A 25,110-nucleotide genomic window follows, 5' to 3' on the forward strand; every position below is an offset into this window, starting at 1 on the left:
ATTAACAAGTGCAACAGTCACATTAGTGCTAGGAAACTTAGTTGCAACTGCTTTGTGTATGGCTTTTTAGTACAGTTAAACATGCATACATTTTCGTACCTAGTATTTGCATATGTCTTTGTAAATTAGGCCCATAGTTGTTTGATATTTGATGTAGCTTTTAAGCTATCATAAAAATTATTCAAAGATATATAATTATTCTTTCACACATATATGTGTAATCATACTGTAATATTCACAAATATATATTTATGTATATACTGTATATACTCCAGTACCATTTTAGTCTGGGTAAAAAATAAAAATAAAATGCTGTATCTGACACTTAAAGGTTCGCTTTGTGCAGTCTAAACATACTTATGCTGTAAGGAACTTTTAAATTCTCTAAAATATTTGAACAGAAATAACAGGAAATACTTTTGTCGTACTGCTAAGTGAATATACTGGAATACACTTTGCTTCTGCGGTTACAGTTCTGAAACAGTTTTCTGGCTGCAGGACTTACAAGAATACAGCGTACAATGAGAGTATAGGCAAAATCAATTCTGTTCAATTGTTGTGACCGGCTAGGACATCCTTCTAGCCCGAACAAATGAAATCAGTGAAAGAAGACATTTCATTTGCATTTTCCTTTCCCTCCTCATTTTGTCCAAAATATACATTGCTACTTTGATAACTCTTTCCTTGCTTAAAACGTTCCAATATGCACATGTGGGCTCAGTATAGAAGCCAGGCAGCATTTGTAGGGTTAAGGGGATTGTCCTGTCTCTTCTCATTGCCAGCGTTGGCAAGGTGACAGTAGTCGAGTGTGCAAGCCTGTGCTATTGTCCATAGGTCTTGGGATACCATGGAGACCCACTAATATGGCACAGGAAAATGTTTGCTGATGGCAATTCTATGGGCTTTGTCTAAGTCTTTTTCCTTCATGACGACTCGATTTAAGTCTCTAACTGTTTGACTACAAATGCAAGAGTGCTATCCAACTCAATCCTTTTGTCCATGAGGTTTGAATGGGTAATTCAGCTTTTGTGTGGCTCAATTGAGGGGGCAAACATAAAGACAAGATTCTTGAGCTCTCAAGCTTCCTTTCCATGGATATCTGCACATCTCTTTAGAGATTTGTTTCTTTCTTACCTTTCTGACATCACCCCTTCATCCAAAATGAGGAGAAAAGAGGAAAAGAAAACCCTGACCAGTTAAAAGTGGGCTTGGCTGTGCAGTAATGCTGGTATTGTCCTGTGCCACTCAAGCATGGTTACCTCTAGCCTCCCAGACAGATTCGCTTATTTTAAAGATAAAAAGGGTGTCTACCTATCTTCACTTATCATGAGCATATCATGTTTTATTGTGGGGAGGTGAAGAAGGAGGGAAATGGGACATGGTAAGAAAGCAAAGAAATGATGGTATCTGTTGCATGTCTTTTTGTAGGTGTCCCCATGGTGATAATTTGTAAGTGAAAAGAATGTGGGAACAGAGAGTCTGCTCCCTGATTGGACTGCTTTGTATTTGCAAAATGGATTCTGATTGGGCTAAGTGATTCCTAACTAGCAGTAGTTTATATTCATTCACTTTTCTCCTAAACACAGGAATCTCCACTTGCACCCTTGCAGGTTTGTAGTATAACAAGATTAGTTCTGATCTGGATTACAGTGAAGTTGTATTCTTGGGATGTAAAGGTCATGTACAGAATAATCAGAAATAAGGAAGAGTGGATGGATATGTTGGGGTATGTTAACTCTAAATGTATTATAGATAGCCTCCATGCTGCAAGTAAAGTATTTTAAAATGAATGTTGCACATCATATAGGATGAAGTATATGATATATGATTTTGTTTCATTTACATTGCTTTTTTAAAATTCCATTTTTTCAGCAGGTTGGATAATACTGTCTAATGGAATAGCCTGCATTGACTTTGTATGGAAATCTGTTTTTTTAAATATCATGGCATCTGACAGTGAAGTGAAGACACTTTTAAATTTTGTGAACTTAGCATCTTGTGATATTAAAGCGGCTTTGGATAAATCTGCCCCTTGTCGGAGGTCTGTGGACCACAGAAAATATTTACAGAAGCAGTTGAAAAGATTTTCCCAGAAATATTCCAGATTGCCACGATGTACCCCAAGCAAAAGTGTGGACCTGCGCAAAGGTCTGCTGGACAGACAAAACACCACAAGCCTTAACAATGGACTGAGTGAAAAATCTATGCATGCATTAGAAACAGAGGAAAGCATTATTAAGGACACTTTCACTCAAGAGAATAGTTCTGAGGCTGGAAGACCCGATCAGGTGCCCATGCGAAAGAGGCACCTGCCTGCATCATTCTGGGAGGAACCTAGACCTTCTTCCAGTCTTCTTGAACTGCACTGTCCTTCTAGACCTGATATATTTAAGGAGAGTACTGATACCTTACTACCTCTTTATGAAACCAAGAGAGGCAAAAACTTGGCGATCCATGAAAGCCATAGCTCTTCCTCTTTCTACCCTTCTGAGGACAAGGAGTCTGGAAAATTGCCCTCTGTGGCTTCACTTACAGAGCTGGTGAATGCTTGTAGCTGCTGTCCATTTCAGTACCATGGACAAGCCATGTACCAGCACTATCCTGGAGAACTGTCTTCTAACCCATTCACTGCTTTAGCCCTGTGGAGTAAAAGCACCGTGCCTACTTTAGAACTTCAGCACCTCTGTAAAGAATCAGGCCAAAGGATTTATAGACATGTGGTCCTAAAACCAATTCCTACAAAACCAGCTGTGCACAGCTCCCTGTTTAATGTTTTTGGATACATTTAGTGCCAACCTTTCATGACAATGCAGTTGTTTTATTGCCATATTAGCATACAGCAACAGCATACAATATCTTGTGGTGATCTGGGAAATCAAATCTACAACCTGATAAACCGAAGGGCGGGAGGATAACATTATACAACTAAACAAGTCTTTTATCTATCAATAAAAGGAACTTAAGCTGCAAAGATCATTTGTCCTTCTATCCCAAAATTTGGTGGCTTAAAAATAGAATCATTTGGGCACATGCAGTTCATCTATAAAATGTATAAAGAATTTGTTTTCTGGATATGTTAACTGAGCAAATAATACGAACTTTATATGGGTACAGTGAAAACTGATAAATCTGCAACTATAATTTAATTGCCAGGATTTGTAAAGTTTGTAAGCGTGCATTGTTTACATGTAAGTATAAAAAGCTACAAAAATTATTCATTTTTTTTGGAAATGTTTTCAAAACGATATTTGTTTAGGCTGTTAACATGGTTTTGTAGATTTTTATTTATTATTTAGAACTTCTGAATTTGGCTAAATAACATTTCTTCAAATAGCAAATAGCATACAGTATTTTCTTCTGCAATGTCATTGTATAAACCAAGACCAGGATTGTTTTGAAATATTTTTAATTTATAGAAGTAAAATATTCCTTTTTAAATAAACAAATAAATTGTGAATTTTGCAAGAATATGTGTAAAAAGACTTTGTTAGGAGGACAACATTGAATCCTTGCATGAGTTGCTTTATTGTATTAGAGCCTACCATATAAAAAGTACTTGCCTGTGTTATTTTACTAAAAAATTACTTCCCTCCTGAACTATGGTAGCCTCCTGGCATATTTCAATGTTGCTATATGACTTATCCCTACCACCACTCCTCCCTAAACTGTTTGTGTTAAGGTCTTGAAGTCTTTCCTGTTGTGTTTTATAAAATTAGATAATTTAAAGTAACTGTGTTTTTTATGCTCAGCTAACTTTTCCTAATTACCCCATATTCAGTGCATTCAATCCTGCACTGCTGTGAACAGTCCATGTCAGATGTGGGGCTGAATCACTAAGATAGCTGCTAAATTGCACCAGTGCGATAAAGACAGTTTATATAATTCTGGAACAGTTCTGTGTTTGCCTGAGCTTGTGCTACTGTTTTATTTTGTTTTCATGGCAGGATCCAATCCAAGAATTTGACAGATGTCTCACCTTGTAAACATTTATTCAATTTCACAGTTGTAAACAAACAATATAAAAGCAAACTGTTAGAAAAAACCCAATAATATATTACAAACACACAAACAAAAAGTGCTCGTGGCAAAACAAATAAATTGCACATTTTTATATACTAAAAATACAGTAATCAGTAGTTGCAACTTTTACAATTAAAAAAATTGGACAGTTTGCTCTTCTTAACACAAAGTTTCTCCTCTTGTAACACTGCCTGAGTGCACTGTACCATGGCACTTCTGTAATAAATTAGAACCACTATTGATTTATTGTATGAAACACTGCACTGTACAGTAGATGTGCTATTTAGCTCACTATTATTACTATACTGGTGAAATGCTGTTTAGCAACATTAACTGCTATAACTCTGTAACACTGTATTATATATATTGTATCTGTCAGCTGTACACTGAAAACACTGCTTCAGGGAACAAATGGGAACAGCTTTATCAGTGATTTACCCTCTGGAAATCTGTTCTTATATACTGCATATCAGAAGCACTGTACACTGCAATAAATAGGTCCAAAGCTTTGCAAGCAGTTTACACTGCAGGTTGCTCACCAACATTTCTTCAAGATCATACTGTATTCCCCAATGTCACATACATTTTAGGGTTGACAATCACCATATACCTCATACAAAAATTAATAATACAACTGTAATCCTTAGATTAGCTTTTGTGTAAAAACTGCAGAAAAAAATCCAATTACATTAAGTAAATGTACCTTAAGTAACTGATCATCCAGCAGTTGTTCTGAAAAACTGAACTGATTGACAATGCCGGTATAGGTGGTTTACTGTCTGAGGTTCATGCATGTTTTTGGACCAGAACTGCCTGTATTTGTGGTGTTCAAGTTTCCAGAAGAGAATAAATAAATTTACAAATAAATCTGTATAGCATGGCTCACATTAAATTAAAGTGCCCCAATAGATAATAGTCAAAACAGAACTGGCTCAAAAACTTAAGTTGGATGAAGCAGCCCTAAAATATTTTAGATTTTCTCATGAAAACACAGAAAAGTGTTATTTCTTTAAACAAAACGTCTTTCTGAAATCTGTTTATAGGATATTGTTGTAAGTATTCATGTAAAAATTATTTCTGAGAAAACTGTACTTATGGCTCAATATAAGTATATATGACTTCTGAGACAGCAGTGGAATTAGCAGGAGCTAATCATGTGACCCAGCAAGGGACCATCAACAGCCTACATGCAGAATTAATAGCACAATAAACTCCCAATGTAGGGGCCCCTGTACCAAATTAAGGCATTTTATAGGAGATGACTGAGAAGGAAACAAGAATGTTAAGTGGAATTATGAACAATGTCTGTCATGTGCCAAAGACTAACAATTTAACTGTTAATAAACCACACACATAAATTTGAATTTGCTGCCATTGTTTTGTGCCCATGTTGCCTTGATGTGGTGGTAGGGACTGAAAGAAACATTCTAATGAATAATTTAATTAATAATAAATGCATTGCTGTTTATATTACACGTACATTAAAAATAACAGAACTGATCGCCACAGATCTGTGCTAAAAAAGTTCTATTTACCTACAGTTTATAGCTATTGGCTTATAGCTAGTTACTTAAGCTGATAGCTTAATGTTGTCGCGTGCCATAACACCACACTCTGTGACCATGCTAAGAGATGTAAAATAACAGAACTGTACTTATAACTGGAGCTAATGTTTACAGTGCTAGATAGTCAAAACAAGGATTATCCTAACTCTTATGTGGCTATAAAGTTAAATTTAAGAATAATCTATATACAATATACCTGTATGCCAGAATGGCATGCATATTGCAACTATAACCAACAAAAACATTATTTTTTTTGCTCTACACTTTTAGGAGGAGTACTGCAGTATTACTGCACAACATATTCTTTGCTGTTTTAATCCAAATGTCACAGTTTTCCTGTGTATTACCCAAAAAGGGAGCAGTTCTTCAGAATAGATTATGCCAAAATGCAGATATACTGTAATCTGAATGCATATTTATAGGGTTGCAAAAGTCTGTAACATAATTATGTGGTTTGAATGTGAACTGTTTGGTATTTTTGAGTAAATTGACCTTCTGCTCCATTTGGGGATACTATGACGCTCCCAGCAATTCAGAGAGCAGGGGCCTGTACTAAACTAACATTTTTTTTAAGGTTGAAGGATCACTGGATATTTAGCCAAGCTGCAGTGGTGAGTGGAACTCTATTCTAAAATGCTTTGTGAAGCAAGCACTGCAATAAGCATTGTGTCCAGGCTATGTCTTTATTATGCAGAACTAAGCTGGGTGTCTGGCTTAGTTGTGCATAATAAAGACGCTGCACTCTCATTTTTCATGATAAAGTGGAAATCACTGAGACCTAGACTGGGGTTTCTTTTACAGATTAGGCAACAGTTTGCAAATTAACAACATTTCTACAGAAAAGCAAATATAAATTTAATAGATTCTATAAGAAGTGGTGCTAGAAGTGAGGCAGGCTAATTTGTGTGTGAGTGCCTTTGCAATTTTGAAAATATACAGTAGTTAAAAGCAAATTGGAAAAATAAGAAGTTACAGTTACATTTTCTCTATATTTTTTATCTGTAACTACAGGGTCAGTTGGAATACTTTGCCTAAAGACATATAGTTCTGAAAAGTTTATGTCCTTAGAGCAAAACATCCTAGTTTAGTTCTGTATGGGCACTGACAGAGCGAAACACTTTGCACTGGCTCCCCACCCCTGCCCTTCAATTGTAGACCAGGACTTGAAAATAGAATTTCAAATATTTACTCTGCTACATAATTTACGTTAAAGCACTAAATCATGTATTAGGTACTAATATGTCTGACACACCCCACTTCTAAAAAACCTTTAACAAAACCTTTAACAAAAGAAGGTCACAGAGATTCCCCTCCTACCCTAGCATTGCTTTACATCTTATCCCATTTCAAGCATTTTCTCTCTTGCAGTCCATTGGTGCAAGTGGCTTCAATATGAACATCTGATTTCTCATTCAAGTTAAATACTCCTAAGAACACGGGTCCAGTGCGCTGCTTCATTGTCTTTGTGGCACAAGTCCACCATCCAACTGTCACTTGTGCTATTATTAGTACAATCTTTTGTGGTCACCAACTTAGTCTAACACTCACTAGATGTATCATAGGTTAGATAGCGGATCATTCTGCATGGAAGAGGCAATGTGTCGACCAATTTGATGCGGTTTCTTCCAATCAAGCTTCGGACTTTCAACCGACACAGGTGAGACAGAGACCGAGGAAGCTCTGCAAGACAAAAGAGAAACATGCTATGAGTGCCTGCTTGTCCATTGAAGAAATATAGAGAAAAGCATATGTAGATTTTACTAACACTAAACAATCATTAGGGGCTGTTAGATTAAAACATGCAGTTTCATTATGAGCTCATTTATACATACAGTACTCTAGCGTACAGGACATGTACATGCCTGTAGCTTTTTAACAGGTGAAGATTATTTAAGCCATTTGCAAGAAAATGGTTTATGCTGCTGCAAAACCCATTGGCATTTAATCCCTCCAACAAAATGAATATCTGGATTTTTATACCAATTACTTATAATGGACATGGGCAGTTTATATATTTGAGAATAGCCTAAAAAAAGCCATAGCTTAGGTAACACCACTTTTGAACTATTCCAGTTACAAATAGTTATAGCAGTTATAATGAGAACTCTGTGATAACTTATGGGTGACATCCTGAGAGCCGTAAATCCCACCAGCTGCACCTATATAACTTTTTTGAGAAATAATAGGAACTATTATAAAAAAAATGTAACATAAGCTCTATCTCATGGGAGTAAGAAACTTAGTAGATACAATCAATTAAAACTTCTGTACTGTTTCTGAAAATCATCTCTTTGCTATCCCTCTTCTAACAATCTCTCTCTCTGCATGTAGACTTAGGGGCAGAAAATAGAGCTCGCCACAGTCTACCAGAGGGAAATTTAAAGATCTATTTATGAATAGGTGAAAGTGAGAGTTCAGCTTTAAATAATAAGACTTAAAAAATCAAATAGAAATGAAAAGAGAGCGGCAGAACTCCACTTTGGTGTACTGTAATACTGTGTACTGTGTCAATTTTTGAAAGAGTTTGCTTGGATACATTTAGGCAAAGGGAGCACCAACCAATGAGGTATTGGCACTAAGCCAACGTCACTTCCCCTCTCTGCTCTAAACCAATTGCGCACAGGCCAAAATAATCCCAGTGTGTAAACCTCTAACGCAAAGTCCACAGCTCTGTTTTCAAGCTGATATCTAGTGCAACACTGAGAAGGGGCAATTGTGTTTTTATGGTTAAACAATGCGATCGCTCCTATTGGCAGAGCAGGGGAGTGAGGAAAGAGGAAATTATTGCGCACGGGCAGGGTTCAGACAGATCTTCATTGCACATGCACATGATATGATCTGGAGTATTTCAAGTAAGAAGGGAAGTTAGAGGGTTTTTTAACATGTTTTTTTATTTTCATGCACATTCTGGATTACACAGCAATTAAGTTTCCTTGAGAGGCATGCTGATAGTATGTCATTGCTTTCATAATGGCCTGAATTTGTTTTTTTGACTTTTATTCTTCTTTAAATGTATCTCTGTTTTCATGTAAGCCCCCTTTAAATTTTTTTAAAAAATGTTACACTTACCATGCTCTGCCATAGCCCACCCCTAGAACATCACTCTTGTTTACTGCTGATTATTATTATTGCTGAGCTCATCATTCTTCAACTATCACTATTCAGTTGAAATGCTCTCAAAAGCCTTACGTGATTTTTCTTTTATACAAGCCCAGTCCTCATAGCTGTCTAAATGTTCCTGTAACCGTGAACAAAGCTTGACATTGCCAACGTAGTCCAGAAGAACATCAATTATGGGCCCAGCCCAGCGACTCATTTCTGGTGTAGAAACCATTTCACAGAACTGGATGAGAAAATAAAAAACAATTATATTGTAAGTTGCTGGCATTGGTAAGTGCTATGTAAGCTTCAAGCCCTCTCTCACACAAACAGATAGGAATGTATGTGATATGGTGTCACTCTTTTTCTTGGTACAATATATGAATTCCTTTTTACAGGCCTATTACCTGTAGGTGTCACTGCCTCTGGTGAACAATGTGACAAAACACAGAAAAAGCACATCATTATTCTGTGTATCAGCTACAGCTTATTTTAAGAACTAGTAGCACTAAAATTTTAAAAGGCTAGGGAACGGAAGCCTATCATTGCTTATGTGACTGCAGGGCTGTAATTGGCTATTACCCTCCTGTGCTTCTGGCAGGAACCATTAGAACACCCCTCCCCTCATCTGAAACAAGGACAGGGAGGATCTATAGAGAACTGCAATAAAGAGGCAATTTTTAAAGTAAATAATCAATTTTAGCTAGAGTGAAAGCTGCACCGTATATTGCCATTACTGCCAAAAAGACTGAAAGGATTTTCACTTATGCTATATACCTCCTTTAATCATGGTACATTTTCATGGCAATAATAAGGTTGATGAAATTCTTTAAAGTTACCTGTACAATTTTTGCCTGTTTACGTTCTGGCACATGAGTTGTATCATACCGACGTGTGGCTTCTTCAGTGGGCGGATGGGGACCACTGCCATATTGACATGTGAAACAGGAGTCTGCATCACATCCAAGGTCCATAATGAACTTTAACAAGCTCAAGTACTTCATGGAAAACATGATGGTGGCAGGAAAAGAGGTAGGATGTGTAGAGATGTAGGCATTTATGTTAGCTCCATGACTAAGAAGCATTTGCATAGTTTTGAAGCACCCATGGCGAATAGAGATTAACAGTGGATTGATAATATCTATGTTGGGATTAGCTCCAGCTTCCAGGAGCATTTGGGTTGCATTGATATTATTGTTCATAACAGCAAAATATAGTGCAGTACTACGTCGGTCTTCGTACAGTCTGGCTCTGTCAAAAGAAAGTGTGCAGTTGACATCATAGCCTACGTTGATGAGCTCTTCCAATATATCATCATTGTTGCGTTCTGCAGCTATATGGAGAGGACTGATGCCACTTCTTTTCACTCTGATACGACTGGTCACAGGAATGAGCATTGACACGATGCTAGAGGAGAAAATTAATTTCAAGAAATTTACTGTTAAGCATTGCTGTCTCATACAAAGAAGGGTCTTGGGTTAGATTTTATGCATACAAAATAAGACAATATAATAAAAAGTATAGGTGCAATGTTGATTTGGTGTTACTGAGAAAACAAAGGTCTTAGTATTTTAGCACATATTACTTAGAAATTTGTGCATGGTTCTTTTTCTAACAGCAAACTTTTGCCAAAGGAATCAGGTATTTCTGACTCTGAAAACCTGCCTCCAATGTCCAAGCCATAAAACTTGCACCTTCCTGATCATGACCATGATCCTATGTAGGCTCTGAAAGGAGACTAATGAAACTTACTCATCATTGTCTCGCCTTTTAGCAGCGATGTGAATAGGTAACCATCCATCTTTGTTAGGTTTATTGGCATCAGCGCCCTGTGCCAGGAGGAACTCCACAATATCATCATGTCCATTTTTGCTGGCTTCAAAAAGAGCTGAGGCATTGTCGTTGGCTTGTGTGTTGATGTCAGCTCCTACGAAGATAATGTTTAAAATGTATCAGTGAATTTCACTTTAAAATTACTTGTCTCCATGATTGGAAATCTTCTGTGTTGTTTGTGCAAGGAAACTGCAAAAGGCATTTCTGGTGGTGCTTTGAAAGGGCAAGCAAAACTTTCAGTCCTGTGTACCTAATGTTCTGTCTGCTGATCCCTCCAAAATTCTTCAGTTATCATTCATTTCCTTGCCACCACCTCCCCTTCCCTTTGCTAAGTCTCAAACCTTGTATCTGCCCAGAGCAGTGTCCATTTAAGTGTCTAGAATGCATGTGTAAGTGACATACTGGCTCATACTGGATGTCATGAAGGAGAAGACACCAGGTTAACAAGCAATGGTAAAGTATGCAGTCAAATCTGGAATTGAACTGTAGCTGCAAGTAGTTGTACAGGTACAATTTTACATTGGCACTATTAGATTGTAAGCTCTAGTTGGCAGTGCTATGTTTAATTGTATAAATCAGTATGTGCCTGTAATATGTACTATGATGTAAGAGTAGCATAATTACTTCTGTCGTGTACAAAGGGCTTACCAAAAGAGAGAAACTTTGACTGTAAAGCTTAAGCACAAATCTAATTTTTTTGAATAAAGGAATTACTGAGATAGCAATACATTTATGTCTATCTGAGCTCTTAGTTACAGATTTGCAGCACACCAAATATACAATATATGTCTGTTCCAGTTTACTTGGGTGAGTTGGTTTATGTGCAATATTTAGAAATGGTACCTACCACATTTGGCGATGTATCTCAGTGCTTCCATTTGGCCACTCTGAGCGGCTACAAATAGAGGGGTAATACCATAGCAATTCTTCGATTCTATCTTTGCCCCTCCTTTCACTAGAATATCAATTATATCAATAGCATTCCTTGCTACAGCTTCGTGCAGAGCTGTCCAACCTCTGTTGCAACGATGGTTAACATCAGCCCTATATTCGACTAACAATTGCGCAGCTTCTGCATTCATCCGTTCACAGGCTGCATAGGAAAAACAATGTGATTTAGGAGAATAATAAAGGAGAAATGTAACCATGTAAATTTAGATTTTTTTAAGACTGAGGGTTTCGCAATCTGTTTCGATGTTATTAAAGGGGAAATGTAATAAAAGGTGCAAATCTTGCTAGATGTCTAGTTACCTATTAGCAACCAAATTAGCAGAAAGCATTTACTGCTAAGCTATAAAATAGAAAACATATTATAGGTTGCTATGAGTTATTACACTTGGGCAAATGTAGTGCCTTTTATCACATATGGGGGTAAAGGTCCCCATACACGTGAAGATTCGCTCGCTTGGCGAGGCCGCCAAGCGAGCGGATCTTCACCCGATATCCCCACCTACGGCTGGGCAATATCGGGGAAAATGTAGGCTAATTCGATCGTTTGGCGGCAATGGGACAATCGGTTCGGAGACCACATCAACGAGCCGATGCAGTCCCCAATCCGACTGAATCTTTTAACCTGCCCAATCGATATGTGGCCAATTTCAGGCCAGATATCTGTCGGGTATGGCTGTCGTTTCTGCCCCTACACGGGCCGATAAGCTGCCGATATCGGTCCCTTGGATGGGACCATACACAGCCGATATCGGCCCGTGTATGGGGACCTTAAGAGTCAATTTAGGAGGTGAAGATAAATATTCGTTTATATAAGGAATTGACAAGATTACGCACTCTAAATATTGAAGATAAGCAGAGACAATATTATTTTGCAATGGGGAGGTGAGTTAGGCTCACTACAATCAATGAGTGGAAAGGTGACATTTATTTATTAATTTAATATATTTATATAGCTATTACTGCAGCACCCCTATATTGTGAATAACATTCTAACTCTGTAGGACAGGCTACAGCCAAACTACATGACAACATTCCCAGATACAGCTGCATTACATGTAATAATGTTATATATATGATTGTAGCCTTCAGTTAAAATCCATTTTGAACAGAAATCATGCCTGATGAAAATTGGGATATTTTGCACATAACTATCAGTTATTATAAATATTTTGATCATTGTTTTAAATTGTCATATCATGTGTAGAGGACATTCTTACTAGATGTCATTTAGGAAAGTGCTATGGCGACCGGCTCACCAGAATACTGAAAAAAACTGGCTTCTAACCATTTGGCCTATGTTATACTCATATACCTTTTTCTGGATAGGAACAATCCAACCCACCAGTGTAGCAGCCAACAGCATGTTATCTACCATTCCAGTTTGTCTGGGTGACCCAGGATTAAAATGCACTAATGTCACACATGACACATGACCATCACAGCCTTTACCTTTGTAAAGTGGAGTTTCCCTGGACTTATTAGCAATATCTGGCTCAGCACCAGATTGCAGCAAGTAAGTTATGCATTCTATGTGTCCCTTCACAGCACTAAAGTACAGTGCTGTCTCCTCTTGCAGCGTGCGTTGGTCTATAGTAGAAGGATAAGCTGTAAAAATACAATGCAATTAAGAGAGAAAGAAATGAGAAAAATATGAATGACCCAAAATAATACTATACTTTTACTGTAAGTACTAGAATAAGGGTGAAGACACACGGAGCTACTAGTATCATGTGCTACTTGTCATGGCTACGAAAAAAGACAATCCTGATCATTATTGATAATTGTCTCTATGGGTGTTTTAGCAGAGGCAATTCATTTTTTCATTAATTTGTACTCCCATACCTTCCTTTCATTCTCCAAAATTCTTAAATCATTTATGGAGTGGTGAGGGTAACAGCCCTCACCATTCCATAAACAATTTAAGAATCTTAGTCCTTAAGGGAAACTTTAAAACAGAGAATGAAAGGAAGGTATGGGAGTAAAAATTAATGAAAACTTTCAACTCTCTGGAGAAAGGACTGAACCTGGGCCTTGGATTTATGGCAAATTATATAGATTAAGAACTGCCTGCACCCAGCCAAAAATACAACATCTGTAGAGACACTGGGCTAGTAAATCACATGGAATTCCATTCACTTCACACTTCACTAACTTACTCTAATTTATATCAAGTCACTTTGATCCACATTATCCTGTACCTTATCTGTTTGTATCGGTTTGTCCCTTGCAGCCCCCCCCCCCCCCTTTCCCGTTTATATTACTTTGTTAACACCTTCCACACAGATATTCCTTTTTTCTGGGTATTTGATCTATGAGCTGAATGTTGTATATATATCAGACAGCACCACAGCTTCATTGTAATCAGCTTGAAAAAGGAACTAAAATGTTCTGAAAGCTTGCTATGATTATCTTAGTTAGCCAATAAAGGTATCACCTTTATACCACTTTTGTTATTTTTTATTTCAAAAGGGTTACCCTGTAAACATTTTTGACTGGCTAACACAGTACATCACCTTTTCCTGCATTAGTAAAAAGCGTAATTAGTTTAGTTATTTTTTGTCAGAAAGCTAACTATAAGTTGAAACTCACCTTTCAGCAGCAATTTAACGCACTCCAGGGACCCATAATAGGCAGCTTCATGCAAGGGCAGCCATCCTTCTTTGTTAGGTTCACAAAGTTTTTTCCCTGATTTCATCATTTCATTTAGAGAGTCTACATCTCCACTAATGATTGCCTTCTCAACAATGTTTTCCTCCCTTTGAGAAATAAAAAGGGGCATGTCATGTTTTGATGCCTGTAAGAATCACACTTTCAAAGCTGTCTTTATTTCCAAATATAGCTAAGCAAACTGCAATTTATATTATTTAATTCCCTGTGTTGAAAAATTGCCTGACTGACAAGAAATGCCATGGTACTTCTAAAGATAGCTTGGCTGCAATCACAATCTAATATGTAGAATATAGTGATGAGCAAAATTTTTTGCTTTGAAAAATACACCCATAGACACCAATTGGCTAAAAAAGAGTTGTGCAAAATGGAAACATTTATTGGGAAAGAATGACCACTGACTTTAATGCAATTCACAAATTTTCACTGTTTTACAAATTGTTTAGCAAAGTAAAACAGGACAGATTCACAGATGACAATGCCCTTAAAATTACTAAATAAATCAGGAAGACTTTTGGATTAACTTGCAAGGTTCCCAAGGATATAAGATTAGAAAGCTACTTGGACCAATACACTGTATTTATTGTGTATACTTTGTGCTTTGTTCAGCCATACCAAACCGGTGTCTATGAGACTGCCTGAGCTTCAGTTTGTTTATTATGTGCCACACTGCACTGAAAAATGACTGGTGACAGGTGACCACAGTCCAAGACAAACACTAAATAATAGTCCAACGAGCATATTTCTGTTTCAAGCACAGGTGCTGTGTTCAACTCTTGTCACCAGATCACTGCCTGCCCCTCCTCATTCTTGTACAATACACTGTTACACAGAATAAACATACCAGGCCTAAAGTAAGTGCAAATACATCTGTAAATCCCTACCCCAAATGCCCTACTAAGTCACTTTTTACACACACACACATTTGGGAACAGGCATTCAGGCCCGGATTTGTGGCGAGGCCACAAAGGCCCGGGCCTAGGGCGGCAAATACACAGGGGCGGCATGCCGCCCCGCCGCAAGCAAATGTTAACATTTTGCTCCCATACGGAGCAATGGGGACATCTCCCCACTGCTCCGTATGGGAGTTCTAAGTTAGGCGCTTGCGCATGCGCATTAGCGATAGGGGTTGTTCGCGCATGCGCAAGTTAGGCGCATGCGCATTCGCGTTTACGCGGCGGGGGTGGGGGGGCGCCGAATGGGGGCGGCCTTGGGGCGCCCCAAGTAGAAATCCGGCCCTGCAGGCATTTCCACAAAAATGATAACCATGTGTCCACATTCCTTTTGTTTCAATGTACCCTTAACCCCTGTAGATTGTAAACTCTTGCTTGCACAACCGTAATTTGCTGGTGCTATATAAATAAATTATGATGATGATTTACAAGCTTTTGTAAAAGACATAGCATAATCTCCCTTATTTTTTCTAGAAAAGGAATGTAAGTTATCCTTTTTTTGGGAGTGTGCGCTAAGTGAATGTTCTGTGTGAATTATGTTTGTGTATCCTGTGTAATAGCACATATAAGAAGCTGATGACAGATAAATTTAGTATGAGGAAGTAAAAGGTTCCTGAAATATTTTATGCATGTTTAGTATCATAAAAGCCTACAGATCACTTTAAAGGAATACTGTCATGGGAAAACATGTTTTTTTCAACACACGTCATTTAACAAAGCTTCTCCAGCAGAATCCTGCATTGAAATCTGCTTTTCAAAACACATTTACAAATATAAATAAGTGCGAAATGCGTCAGCGGCGAGAGAGGATGCGGAGAGGAGCACTATACAGGGCAGGACTGCTGAACCCAGGAAAGACACTGCATGTCGCGAACAGGGAAAGAAAAAGCAGCAGCCACCTGATCCATACCAGTGACTCCTAACACGCGCATCCTATACTATGTGAGTGTATTGGGAAGTTTTATTTGTATTAAAGTAATTAAGTTTTTACACATATGGCGCATGCATTTATCCCACAGTAAGTGCACAGAAGGGGAAGGGAAACGGAAAAGTAGTGGAATTAACCTAAAGTTGCTAAAGTTGAAATTTACCTATTTGAAGTGGTTCCTAATACTGCCTGAAATAAAGAAGAGGTGGGAAAGCAGGGAGTTGTGAGCTACAAGCGATACAATTGGATGCCATATAAACCCAAGGGGGTCTGTAAACAGATTTGCAATCGGAAAGGGATATCACAACTGGGCACAAAATGGTGATATAAGTAAAAGTTTTCACTGGTGTTAAAAAGCAGATGGGAGTGCACATAGTGAAGTGATAACAGTATTACACTATATTTTTCTTTTCCTCATAAGACCTCAAAGCAGATCAGGGCACTTTGAAGTATTTTATTGAGCTTTCAAAAACACAAACAGATTTTTTTCATATTTAATTTTGAAATTTCTCATGGGGCTAGCCATATTCTTCATCTCCCAGGGTGCCACAACCATGTGACCTGTGCTCTGATAAACTTCAGTCACACTTTACTAATAAGCTGCAAGTTGGAATGATATCATCTCCCTTCCCTTTCCCCCCAGCAACTGATCAGCAGAACAATGGGAAGGTAGCAAGATAGCAGCTCCCTGACACCTAAATTGCTCAAAGTAGTAGATATGAGAATAGTGCTCTATAGTAAAAAATTCAAGTCTGGCTCCTAACGTATAGTGCTGGCTCATTCTAAAAGCTCAGAATCAGACACAATGCACTGAGATGGCTGAAGTACACCATGAAAATCATCACAGAATCCCTTTAAATTAGTGCTATCCAACTTCTTCTAACTGACAGACTAAATGTTCAAGAACCAGAGTATATATAATATGATAATGTCATATAACCACTGGGCCAAAAAGCTGACACATTTGGATACATAAGGCAGATTGTCAAGGTTCTGCAGCAGCCTCTAACATGCTGTACAAGCAGAAAGATACTGGAGTTAGCAGGTCAGCAGCAGAAATAAAGTATATATATATATATATATATATATATATCTAGAGCGAGAGAGAGAGAGAGATAACAGAGTGACGGCACTCACAGTGATTTATATCATATAGCCAGAGTGCCGTCACTCTGTTATCTCTACTTTATCTTTTTGCTCTGGCACCCGGGTATCGATAAATGGCTGAAGGAGTGCTCCCTAATCTGCTCTTGTATAAATATATATATATATATATATATACAGGTTGGAGTAAATTAGAAAACAAAAATGTATATGCAAAGATTCATTAAAGCAAGTGTGAATATTTCACACTTGCACTCTGGACACATCTCTGCCCACTGGAGAAAAATAATATTTTCCTATTGCTGGTTGTGATAATAACAAAATGTATTTATCCGTTACTTTCTTTTTTGGTTGATACTTAAAGAACAAAGCTATGGATTTCTTAATATATCAAACAGGCTATAACACAGGTTAAAAGGCTTCAATTTCTGCTGACTTTCAGTGGTTCTTAAGAATGCTTATGTAAGAAAAATGATAGAGAAAATATAGAGAAAAATGATCATGCAAAACTCAGTGGCGAAGGACTAGTTATATGAGATGTGATTGTATCTGTAACAATTGTGCTCTGTTCTTATAAATTATAGAAGCACAATGCTTTAAAGCAGCAAGCATTTGAACATAGATTTCAAATTCAGTGATGACTGAACGTGGCCATACACAGCAAGATCTGCTTGATTGGCGAGGTCACCAAACTAAGCAGATCTGGGCCAAATTGAGCTTATCTGATCACTGACCTTAGGGGAAGTAATTGGATTATAACGTGGGGCCAATGGACACCTGTCAAATGAGGACCACATTACTGAGTAACTCATGTAACTGATGACAGTACTGGATCTGGATGCGGATAGCAAGTACCAGGCCAGCTGCTGAATACAATTAGTGGGCCTAATTGGCCTAGTTTTTCTTTTTTTCTGTTGAAATGTGGTGCAATCACATTAAAATTTGACCCATGGAGGCCCATGGAGAGCAATAATTTGGCTATTAGATAGTCCCCAATTTGACTGGAAGCCTACAGAAGGTTCTGTTTTTTATGCAATCAAAGCATGCCCCCTAACCAGAAATTCAAAAATAAGCACCTGCTTTGAAGCCATCTTCTGTTTCCATATCAGTCTTCTAAGGTGTTCATACAGGCCCAGGTTTGGTTGGGCAGTTTAGGGCTCTGGCACACGGGGGAGATTAGTCGCCCGCGATAAAACTCCCTGTTCGCGGGCGACTAATCTCCCCGAGTTGCCTACCCCTGCCATCCCACCGGCGAACATGTAAGTCGCCGGCGGGATGGCAGACGCGGCGGGGCAATTTACGGAAATCGCCGAAAAAGCCTCGCGAGTCTTTTGCGGCGATTTGCGCGAAATCGCGCCGCCGTGTCTGCCATCCCGCCGGCGACTTACATGTTCGCCGGTGGGATGGCAGGGGTAGGCAACTCGGGGAGATTAGTCGCCCGCGAACAGGGAGTTAATCGCGGGCGACTAATCTCCCCCGTGTGCCAGAGCCCTAAGCTGATTATACTACCTAATCACTTGAACATGTGTGGTACCTCCAGCTGTTACCACAGACTGTCCACTGAGCCAAACAAAATAACAGTGCCAGGGGCCAATAACCCCATATGTATGGCTACTACCACTTTTGCTGTTATCACAACTACTAGGAATGCACTGAATTCACTATTTTAGGCCAAACCCTGCAAACATTTTCCGTGTTTGCATGACAAAAAGTCACATGATTTTAAGGATTAGGATTCGGTTTGGCCAGAGACATGAATTCACCTGAATGAGAATCCTTCTGAAATAGGCCGAATCTTGCCCACATCCCGAAACGAATCCTGTATTTGGTGCATCCCTACTGACTACAGTAACAAGAACAAGTTTAAGGTATAGGGCACATTGAGAAGACTGTCTGCAATCCTCCACCTGTGTACAAAACAGATTGCCTGTCATGTGCTCCTTCCTGTAGCTCCATTGACAGACATGAGGGTTGATTCACTAAAGGTCGATATTTCGAGCGCTATTTATAGCATGCGTTAAAAATGTTATCGCGTCTAATTTTTCGGGTCTTAACGCACGATTCACTAAGAGAATACTTGTGTTAATGCTGCTAGCGTTATTTTAGTCGCAAAGACTATTTTCGTGCGGTATTTGACGGAATGGACGCTAATCAATGCATCGCGCACAAATAGTCGCGACGTGCGAAAAAATGCACGCCATATTAGCCATACATGCTATTACTTTCATAAAACTACTTTTATGAAAATGATAATTTCCCTGCAAACTGGAGGCTACATCACTCTAGGGCCAACACGTACTTGAATAAATCACACTGCAAAGTCCACTGCAAAGTCGATATTGTTGCCAAAAGCTCATTAACTGTACTTTTCTATAATTACCGTCTGCCTCAAGTAGGTGTTAATTTTCGCATAGACTAATGCAATATTTAGCGCGTCTAAGTGTTTGTGAATCATGCATTAGTATTATTTATGCGTGCTAATTAACGCATGCATTAAAATTAACGCATGCGGTAGCGCAAAATTTAATGCATGCGATATGCGACTTAACGTGATAATAATTTAGCGAATCGCGCGTTTTTTTTTCGTGTCAATTTTAACGCAAAAAAGCATGCAATATGCGTTATCGCACTTTAGTGAATCAACCCTATGGTGTGTGCCTGTGTGGAGTTACATTAAGCAGTGTGGAAAACACATAACCATGCATTTTTGCACCGCTAGCTGCTCAATGGTCTGCTTACAAGATGCAGGCCTGTCAGACTGATATCTGGGTAGGTTTGATTTTGATGTTGGATTAAGGGCCACAGCTGTGATATTGTACTCATTCGGGGGGCGAATGATCAGATCAGCCCGCTATGGCTCTCCTCAAAGTGAATATTCAATGTATTGCCAGCTTTAGCTGCAAATGATCAATAAGAATGATCTGAAACCAACTGCGAAAGTGTTTAAAAGTACATACAATGAACACATTTGTTTTTACTCTGCTGAAACAGCTTTTACATACAACAAGGCATGGATGCCTTTATATACATACATGAGCATATGTCGATCTAGCTTGTTGTATTTCTGCCTTTTGGTTATAGTGCCAAGAGGAAATGTCAAATCATCTGAACAAGGGATATCTATTATCTGAAAGGTGGCCGGTCTAAAGGTGCCCATACACCTTCAGATCCGCTCGCTTGGCGATGTCGACAAGCGAGCGGATCTTCTCCCGATCGGGCAGGCCCGTCGGTAGTGCCCGTACACAGGCCGTTTCGCTGCCGAAACGGTCTAAAATACCGATATTGGCAGCTAGAATCGTCCCGTGTATGGGGACCTTAAAACAAGTTTTACTCAATGCTGGTTTTCCTAATCAGTTTACATTACAGTTTACATTACTAAATATTCTAATCAGAAGAGGTCAGTTTTCCTGATGACTGAGAATATGTATTCTAAAAAAACACCCCAGATACAAAGCCTTTTAACTTTCTGTTCCAAAGCCAAGAGATGGTAAAAATAAACAGAGTGATTGCAATTATCTGCTTGGGTTTTTTTGTTTTTTGCATTGGACTGGGTTGCACAATCTTGTATGGATAAAAGAGCAAAGTGCAACTGAAAGGGGGGGGTAGCCTGAATATTTACACTGAAGATAAGCATACTGACTATCAGACCTCGCCTATTACCAGCACCTTATCCACTGAATATAATCATACTGCCATAATGATGCTAGTCTAGGGCACGTCCCCTTATAGTTACACAGATAATAAAACTGTATAAATGAAGTGTTTATTATTTTAGTACTAAGCATCATCTAAACAAAGAAATTCTGAGTGTTGTTTTTCCTCAATAGCTTGGCAAAGGCTGCCTATTTCTATCTAAGTCATTAGCAATAAAAGCAGTCCTTTTTTTACCTTTGTAGCAGTGATTTGACAAATTCATTCTCATACATCACTCTATTCAGACGAAACTAAGGCACAAAACCACAGCTGTACCTAACTATGGCTTGCACTATTATGCCCATTGTGGTGCACTCAAGTGAGCATAGTAAAGTTATGTGACGTGATCATGTCTGTCACTGACATTGATTGCGAATGGCATATGGAAATATGGAAACTGAGCCATAAATTGGTACAGCAGACTTTAATGGAAACAACAAGAGCTACTACTGTCATATGTCTTGTAAATGACACTGGATGTTCTTGTATATTTTTGAGTGATATTTGAAAAGATATGTGTGTCTGAAGCAAGGGAGGTGATGGGAAGAGAAGAATCCTGTGTTACAGACTTGCTAACAGAAGCTCCTACAAGTGTGGAAATCTCTTGTGAAACTGAAAGACACAGCCATTGCAAAACATCTCCTGAAATTACCAGACAGACATCCTCTTGCTTCGTGAAGATGCTCTGCGGTTACATACGTTTTCCCACAAATGACCTCTTGCCCTCATTATAGATCTGATATCTCAAGAGAATTTGGCAAACAGCCTGTGTACACAGATCCTCTTTGCAGAGATACTATGACAGATTTAATCAAATCATATTTAGAAATACTGAGCAGTCAGTGCACTAACAAACCAACGGACATCTCTCTGCTCCATTATTTCATTTATAATGCTATACAAATTACAGGAGTAGTCAGTGCTGCAAAGCATTTGTGACTGAATCCTTTCAAGTGATGCCCAGACTGGCAATCTGTGGATTCTGGCAGATTCCAGAGGGGCTGCTAAAAGATACCATGGACAGACATTTATTGGGCTGGTGGGGGTTATTTGGGCCTCTGGGTACTATAAGTATTATTGACAATTGTCGCATATTCACATTGGTTTTTAATCAGATAAATAGGAGTTAACTATGGAGAGGGTGTGGTGACAGAGGTTGTGATATCTGATGGTATTTTAAATTCTGTGATTATGTGTATGATAATATGCCTATGACTATGTGTTGAAAGACACGAAATGCATCAGGATTGGTGTGAAATAAAGCTTTGTTTCTTAACCACCTGCATTTGTGTTTGGGGTCTGCACTCATCTGACAAATTGCATTTACACTAATGCTAAAATAAGGGTGTAGGCCTCTCTATAAAAATGTTCAAAACTGAAGGTATTAAAAGAATCACAGTTGCACCTCCTTTTAACAGAAAATAACAGTGGTCCCATTTCTCTGGACATATGATTGCAATTTATGTTTTATAGATCTGTCTATAGATATGTTTTAAAGATCTGTCTTATAACTTGCCAGTTATAAGCATTTTAAATATTAGCAATAATTGTAGTAACCCCTACAACAGTAAGAACCCATCACAGTGGCAAACAGTAATCATGCACAGGAATTTTGGCCTGGAATCATGACGCAGAACATTGGGTTTAATGCATGTTCTGAATGCAAGTTTAGTTCTACACCTGCAAGCCTGGGGTACACAAGCTGGATTTTATTAGCCTGCGGATAAATGCAGGCTCAGAATCCACCCCAATGCACCAATGTATCTGCACCCATTGTGTTGGTGCGAAACTGCATTCACGAACAGTTTCCCCAAAAAATTTAGTTTTTGGACCATGGGGTCAATTCTACCCCATGTACCACAGGTATGTAGGTTTAGATCTATCCTTGCATTCAGAACTTGCAGGCCGAAATCTGGCTCATTCAGCAGTGCCTTTACCGGTCACTGTGATGCTCCTGAAGCTAAAAAGCTGGTAGTAACATCACAGACCTATATCTTGAGTTGACTTAAGGTCCCCATACACGGGCAGATCCGCTCGCTTGGCGATGTTGGGAGAATCCAGGGTAATTATAATGACGGGCATAGGCAAAGTCGGTTGGGGGACCACATCAACGAGCTGATGCGGTCCCCGGTCTGACTAGATTTTCTAACCTGCCTGATTGAGATCTGCCCGATTTCAGGCCAGATATCAGTCGGGAGTGCCCATACACGGGCCGATTAGCTGCCGAATTGGTCTAAGGGGCCGATATCGGCAGCTAGAATCAGCCCGTGTATGGGGACCTTTAGGCCAATTCCTACACTGGCATCAACCTTTTCCTGTGCCTGCACCCGGAGCCATTGTGTTGGCCTGGCTGCAGTCACATGTGCAAGTATGTATTTCTGTGTCAAAATCCCCTCCGTGTGCCTGGAGTCATTGTATTGTCCAAAAACAAGGTTAAGGCTGATGCCAATATAGGGGCTGATTCTCAGCCTGCATTTATCTGCACTCCACAGGTCAAGAATTAGCCCCATTTGGGGGTATGACCCAGGTTACATGCTCACACTCCAGCATCTCTGCACTGAGCAGTATTGGTATAGTCCATGTGTTCTACAGCTGGTACATTTAAACATACAGCAGATACAGGCTACAAAGGATAAAAGCTGTACAAACTGCCTGTGTGCATTGCCTACAAGCTGCGTAAATTATATAAATATCAGCAGGTAATTCCAAAGTGTGACCTTTTCTGAAAAATTGGCCACAATTCCACCTTACTGGGCCACAGTCCTAAAATTAAGATCCACAGAGCAGAGAACATGTACACAAGCATATACAGTACAAGCAGCATAGCATATTGCCAATGAAGAAGCACTTCAAAACTATTTTACATCAATACCCTGAAACAGAAACTACAGACACTGTACAGACAGGAAGCAGACTTACAGGATGAGTGCTGATGCTCAGCAAATTAGGCATTTTTGCAAAGCAATTACTCTGGCATTAATAATAACATAGATTATACATCCCTTATAAATGGTATTTAGCAAAGGACAATGAGCCACAGACATATGTCACAGCAAATGCACCTTTCAGCGTCAGCAAGTAGGGGGTCTGTAGCCAGTGCACAATTATGGGGGATGGGCGCCTTACAACGAATGCTGATATGGAGAGATAAGATCACTGACAGACATGATATATTCTATATCTAGGCAGCTACAAATCGGAGTTCTATGGTAGACAGGGATATCAATGATGGCACCTCTATTTTGAAATCAAATGCCTTTAGGCAGGCTGGCTGCAGACTTCCAATATGATGAAGTGGACAGACAGAAGCGACTATGATGTGCAGACGTGTCAGTGCGACAGAAGACTGTGCAGCATAAGCACAGAGGCGCAAGGCTCGACTGACAGAAAGGACTGCATGAAACGGTCACTTACGCGAGGGGGGCGCTGCAGTAACTACCATCATACCTCTTGATGCTCCTGTGTGACCCCGGGGTGGGTGGCGGTGCAGCACTGGGCTGGCAGCTCCTGCGTTTGTGGTGACAGGCATGGAATAAAGAGAAATATTCAGAGTAGGAGAAGTAGATCATTTCCAGACACAGACAGAGAGATGCAGAGGGAGCTCTGGCTGCGGCCGGTGCTGCAGCTACTGAGATAATAAAGCTTCCTGCAGCTGAATGAAAGCAGATGGTTCAGACTCTGCTCTCAGCTGCTCCAAGCACTTGATTATTTTTGGCCCTGGGAGGAAGTGTCAAGGGATTTGAATGACCATATAAGACAAGAGTGAAGCAAAACACACGCACTCTCTCAGCATCCCTAGGTCCTGGGGGCAAAGGTTCACCTTCAGGAAAGCCACAGCCATTCAGCTTGGATGGCAACTTGCTTGTGTTGCCTGCAGAGATGAGGAGACCATGCCCTTCTCAGTGAACTGAAAACCCTGATACTCAGCTTAACTATTGTTATTGGTGGAATTGCTTCCACACAGTTCCACAGAAGCTACAGAAATCAGTACACTGGCATTTGCTCTAGGGCCTTATACTGTCTTTTCCTGTTCTCCAGTATTAACAAAAATACATATTTGGAACTAGTGATAAGACAAAAATGTAGAATAAGACAAAAAAAAAACAGTGTCTTTGTATATACACACCAGGAGCCTCTCGACAGAGGCTCCTGGTGTGTATATACAAAGACACTGTTTTTTTTGTGCTTATTCTACATTGCCTGATGAAGCAGGAAATGCCTGCGAAACGCGTTGCAATATTGTTGTGAATAAACTATTACTGAAAATTACCACTTTTGTTGGTGTCTGCCTGGAGGA

General features: G+C 39.3%; 2 protein-coding genes across 5 annotated transcripts in view; one reads left to right on the forward strand and one right to left on the reverse strand.

Moving 5' to 3' along the window:
- The first annotated feature begins 1,564 nt into the window (after positions 1 to 1,564).
- On the forward strand, positions 1,565 to 5,384 carry fam181a (family with sequence similarity 181 member A). Of its 2 annotated transcripts, none has more exons than XM_004917075.4 (2): positions 1,565 to 1,726; positions 1,873 to 5,384. In XM_004917075.4, exon 2 carries the CDS (start codon positions 1,944 to 1,946, stop codon positions 2,787 to 2,789), a length of 846 nt encoding a protein of 281 aa, XP_004917132.1. In that variant the 5' UTR covers positions 1,565 to 1,726; positions 1,873 to 1,943; the 3' UTR covers positions 2,790 to 5,384. The 2 variants fall into 2 exon arrangements, with proteins under 2 accessions (XP_004917132.1, XP_004917133.1); XM_004917076.4 differs by having other exon boundaries at positions 1,876 to 5,384.
- Positions 3,390 to 25,110, reverse strand: part of asb2 (ankyrin repeat and SOCS box containing 2) — a 30,100-nt gene continuing 8,379 nt past the window's right edge. Inside the window, exons 3-10 of one of the 3 annotated variants that reach the window (XM_004917072.4) lie at positions 24,261 to 24,320; positions 14,058 to 14,224; positions 12,918 to 13,073; positions 11,365 to 11,610; positions 10,437 to 10,611; positions 9,524 to 10,091; positions 8,775 to 8,928; positions 3,390 to 7,265 (exon numbers count right to left, since the gene is read on the reverse strand). In XM_004917072.4, the coding sequence (XP_004917129.1) occupies positions 7,123 to 7,265; positions 8,775 to 8,928; positions 9,524 to 10,091; positions 10,437 to 10,611; positions 11,365 to 11,610; positions 12,918 to 13,073; positions 14,058 to 14,224; positions 24,261 to 24,320 (1,669 nt within the window). In that variant the 3' untranslated portion in view covers positions 3,390 to 7,122. Of the gene's footprint in view, positions 7,266 to 8,774; positions 8,929 to 9,523; positions 10,092 to 10,436; positions 10,612 to 11,364; positions 11,611 to 12,917; positions 13,074 to 14,057; positions 14,225 to 24,227; positions 24,321 to 25,110 lie in introns of all 3 variants that reach the window. The other 2 variants (XM_002933230.5, XM_012969479.3) reach the window with 2 other exon arrangements.

Source organism: Xenopus tropicalis, chromosome 8 (genome assembly GCF_000004195.4).
Source record: "Xenopus tropicalis strain Nigerian chromosome 8, UCB_Xtro_10.0, whole genome shotgun sequence".
Taxonomy (NCBI): Eukaryota; Metazoa; Chordata; class Amphibia; order Anura; family Pipidae; genus Xenopus; species Xenopus tropicalis.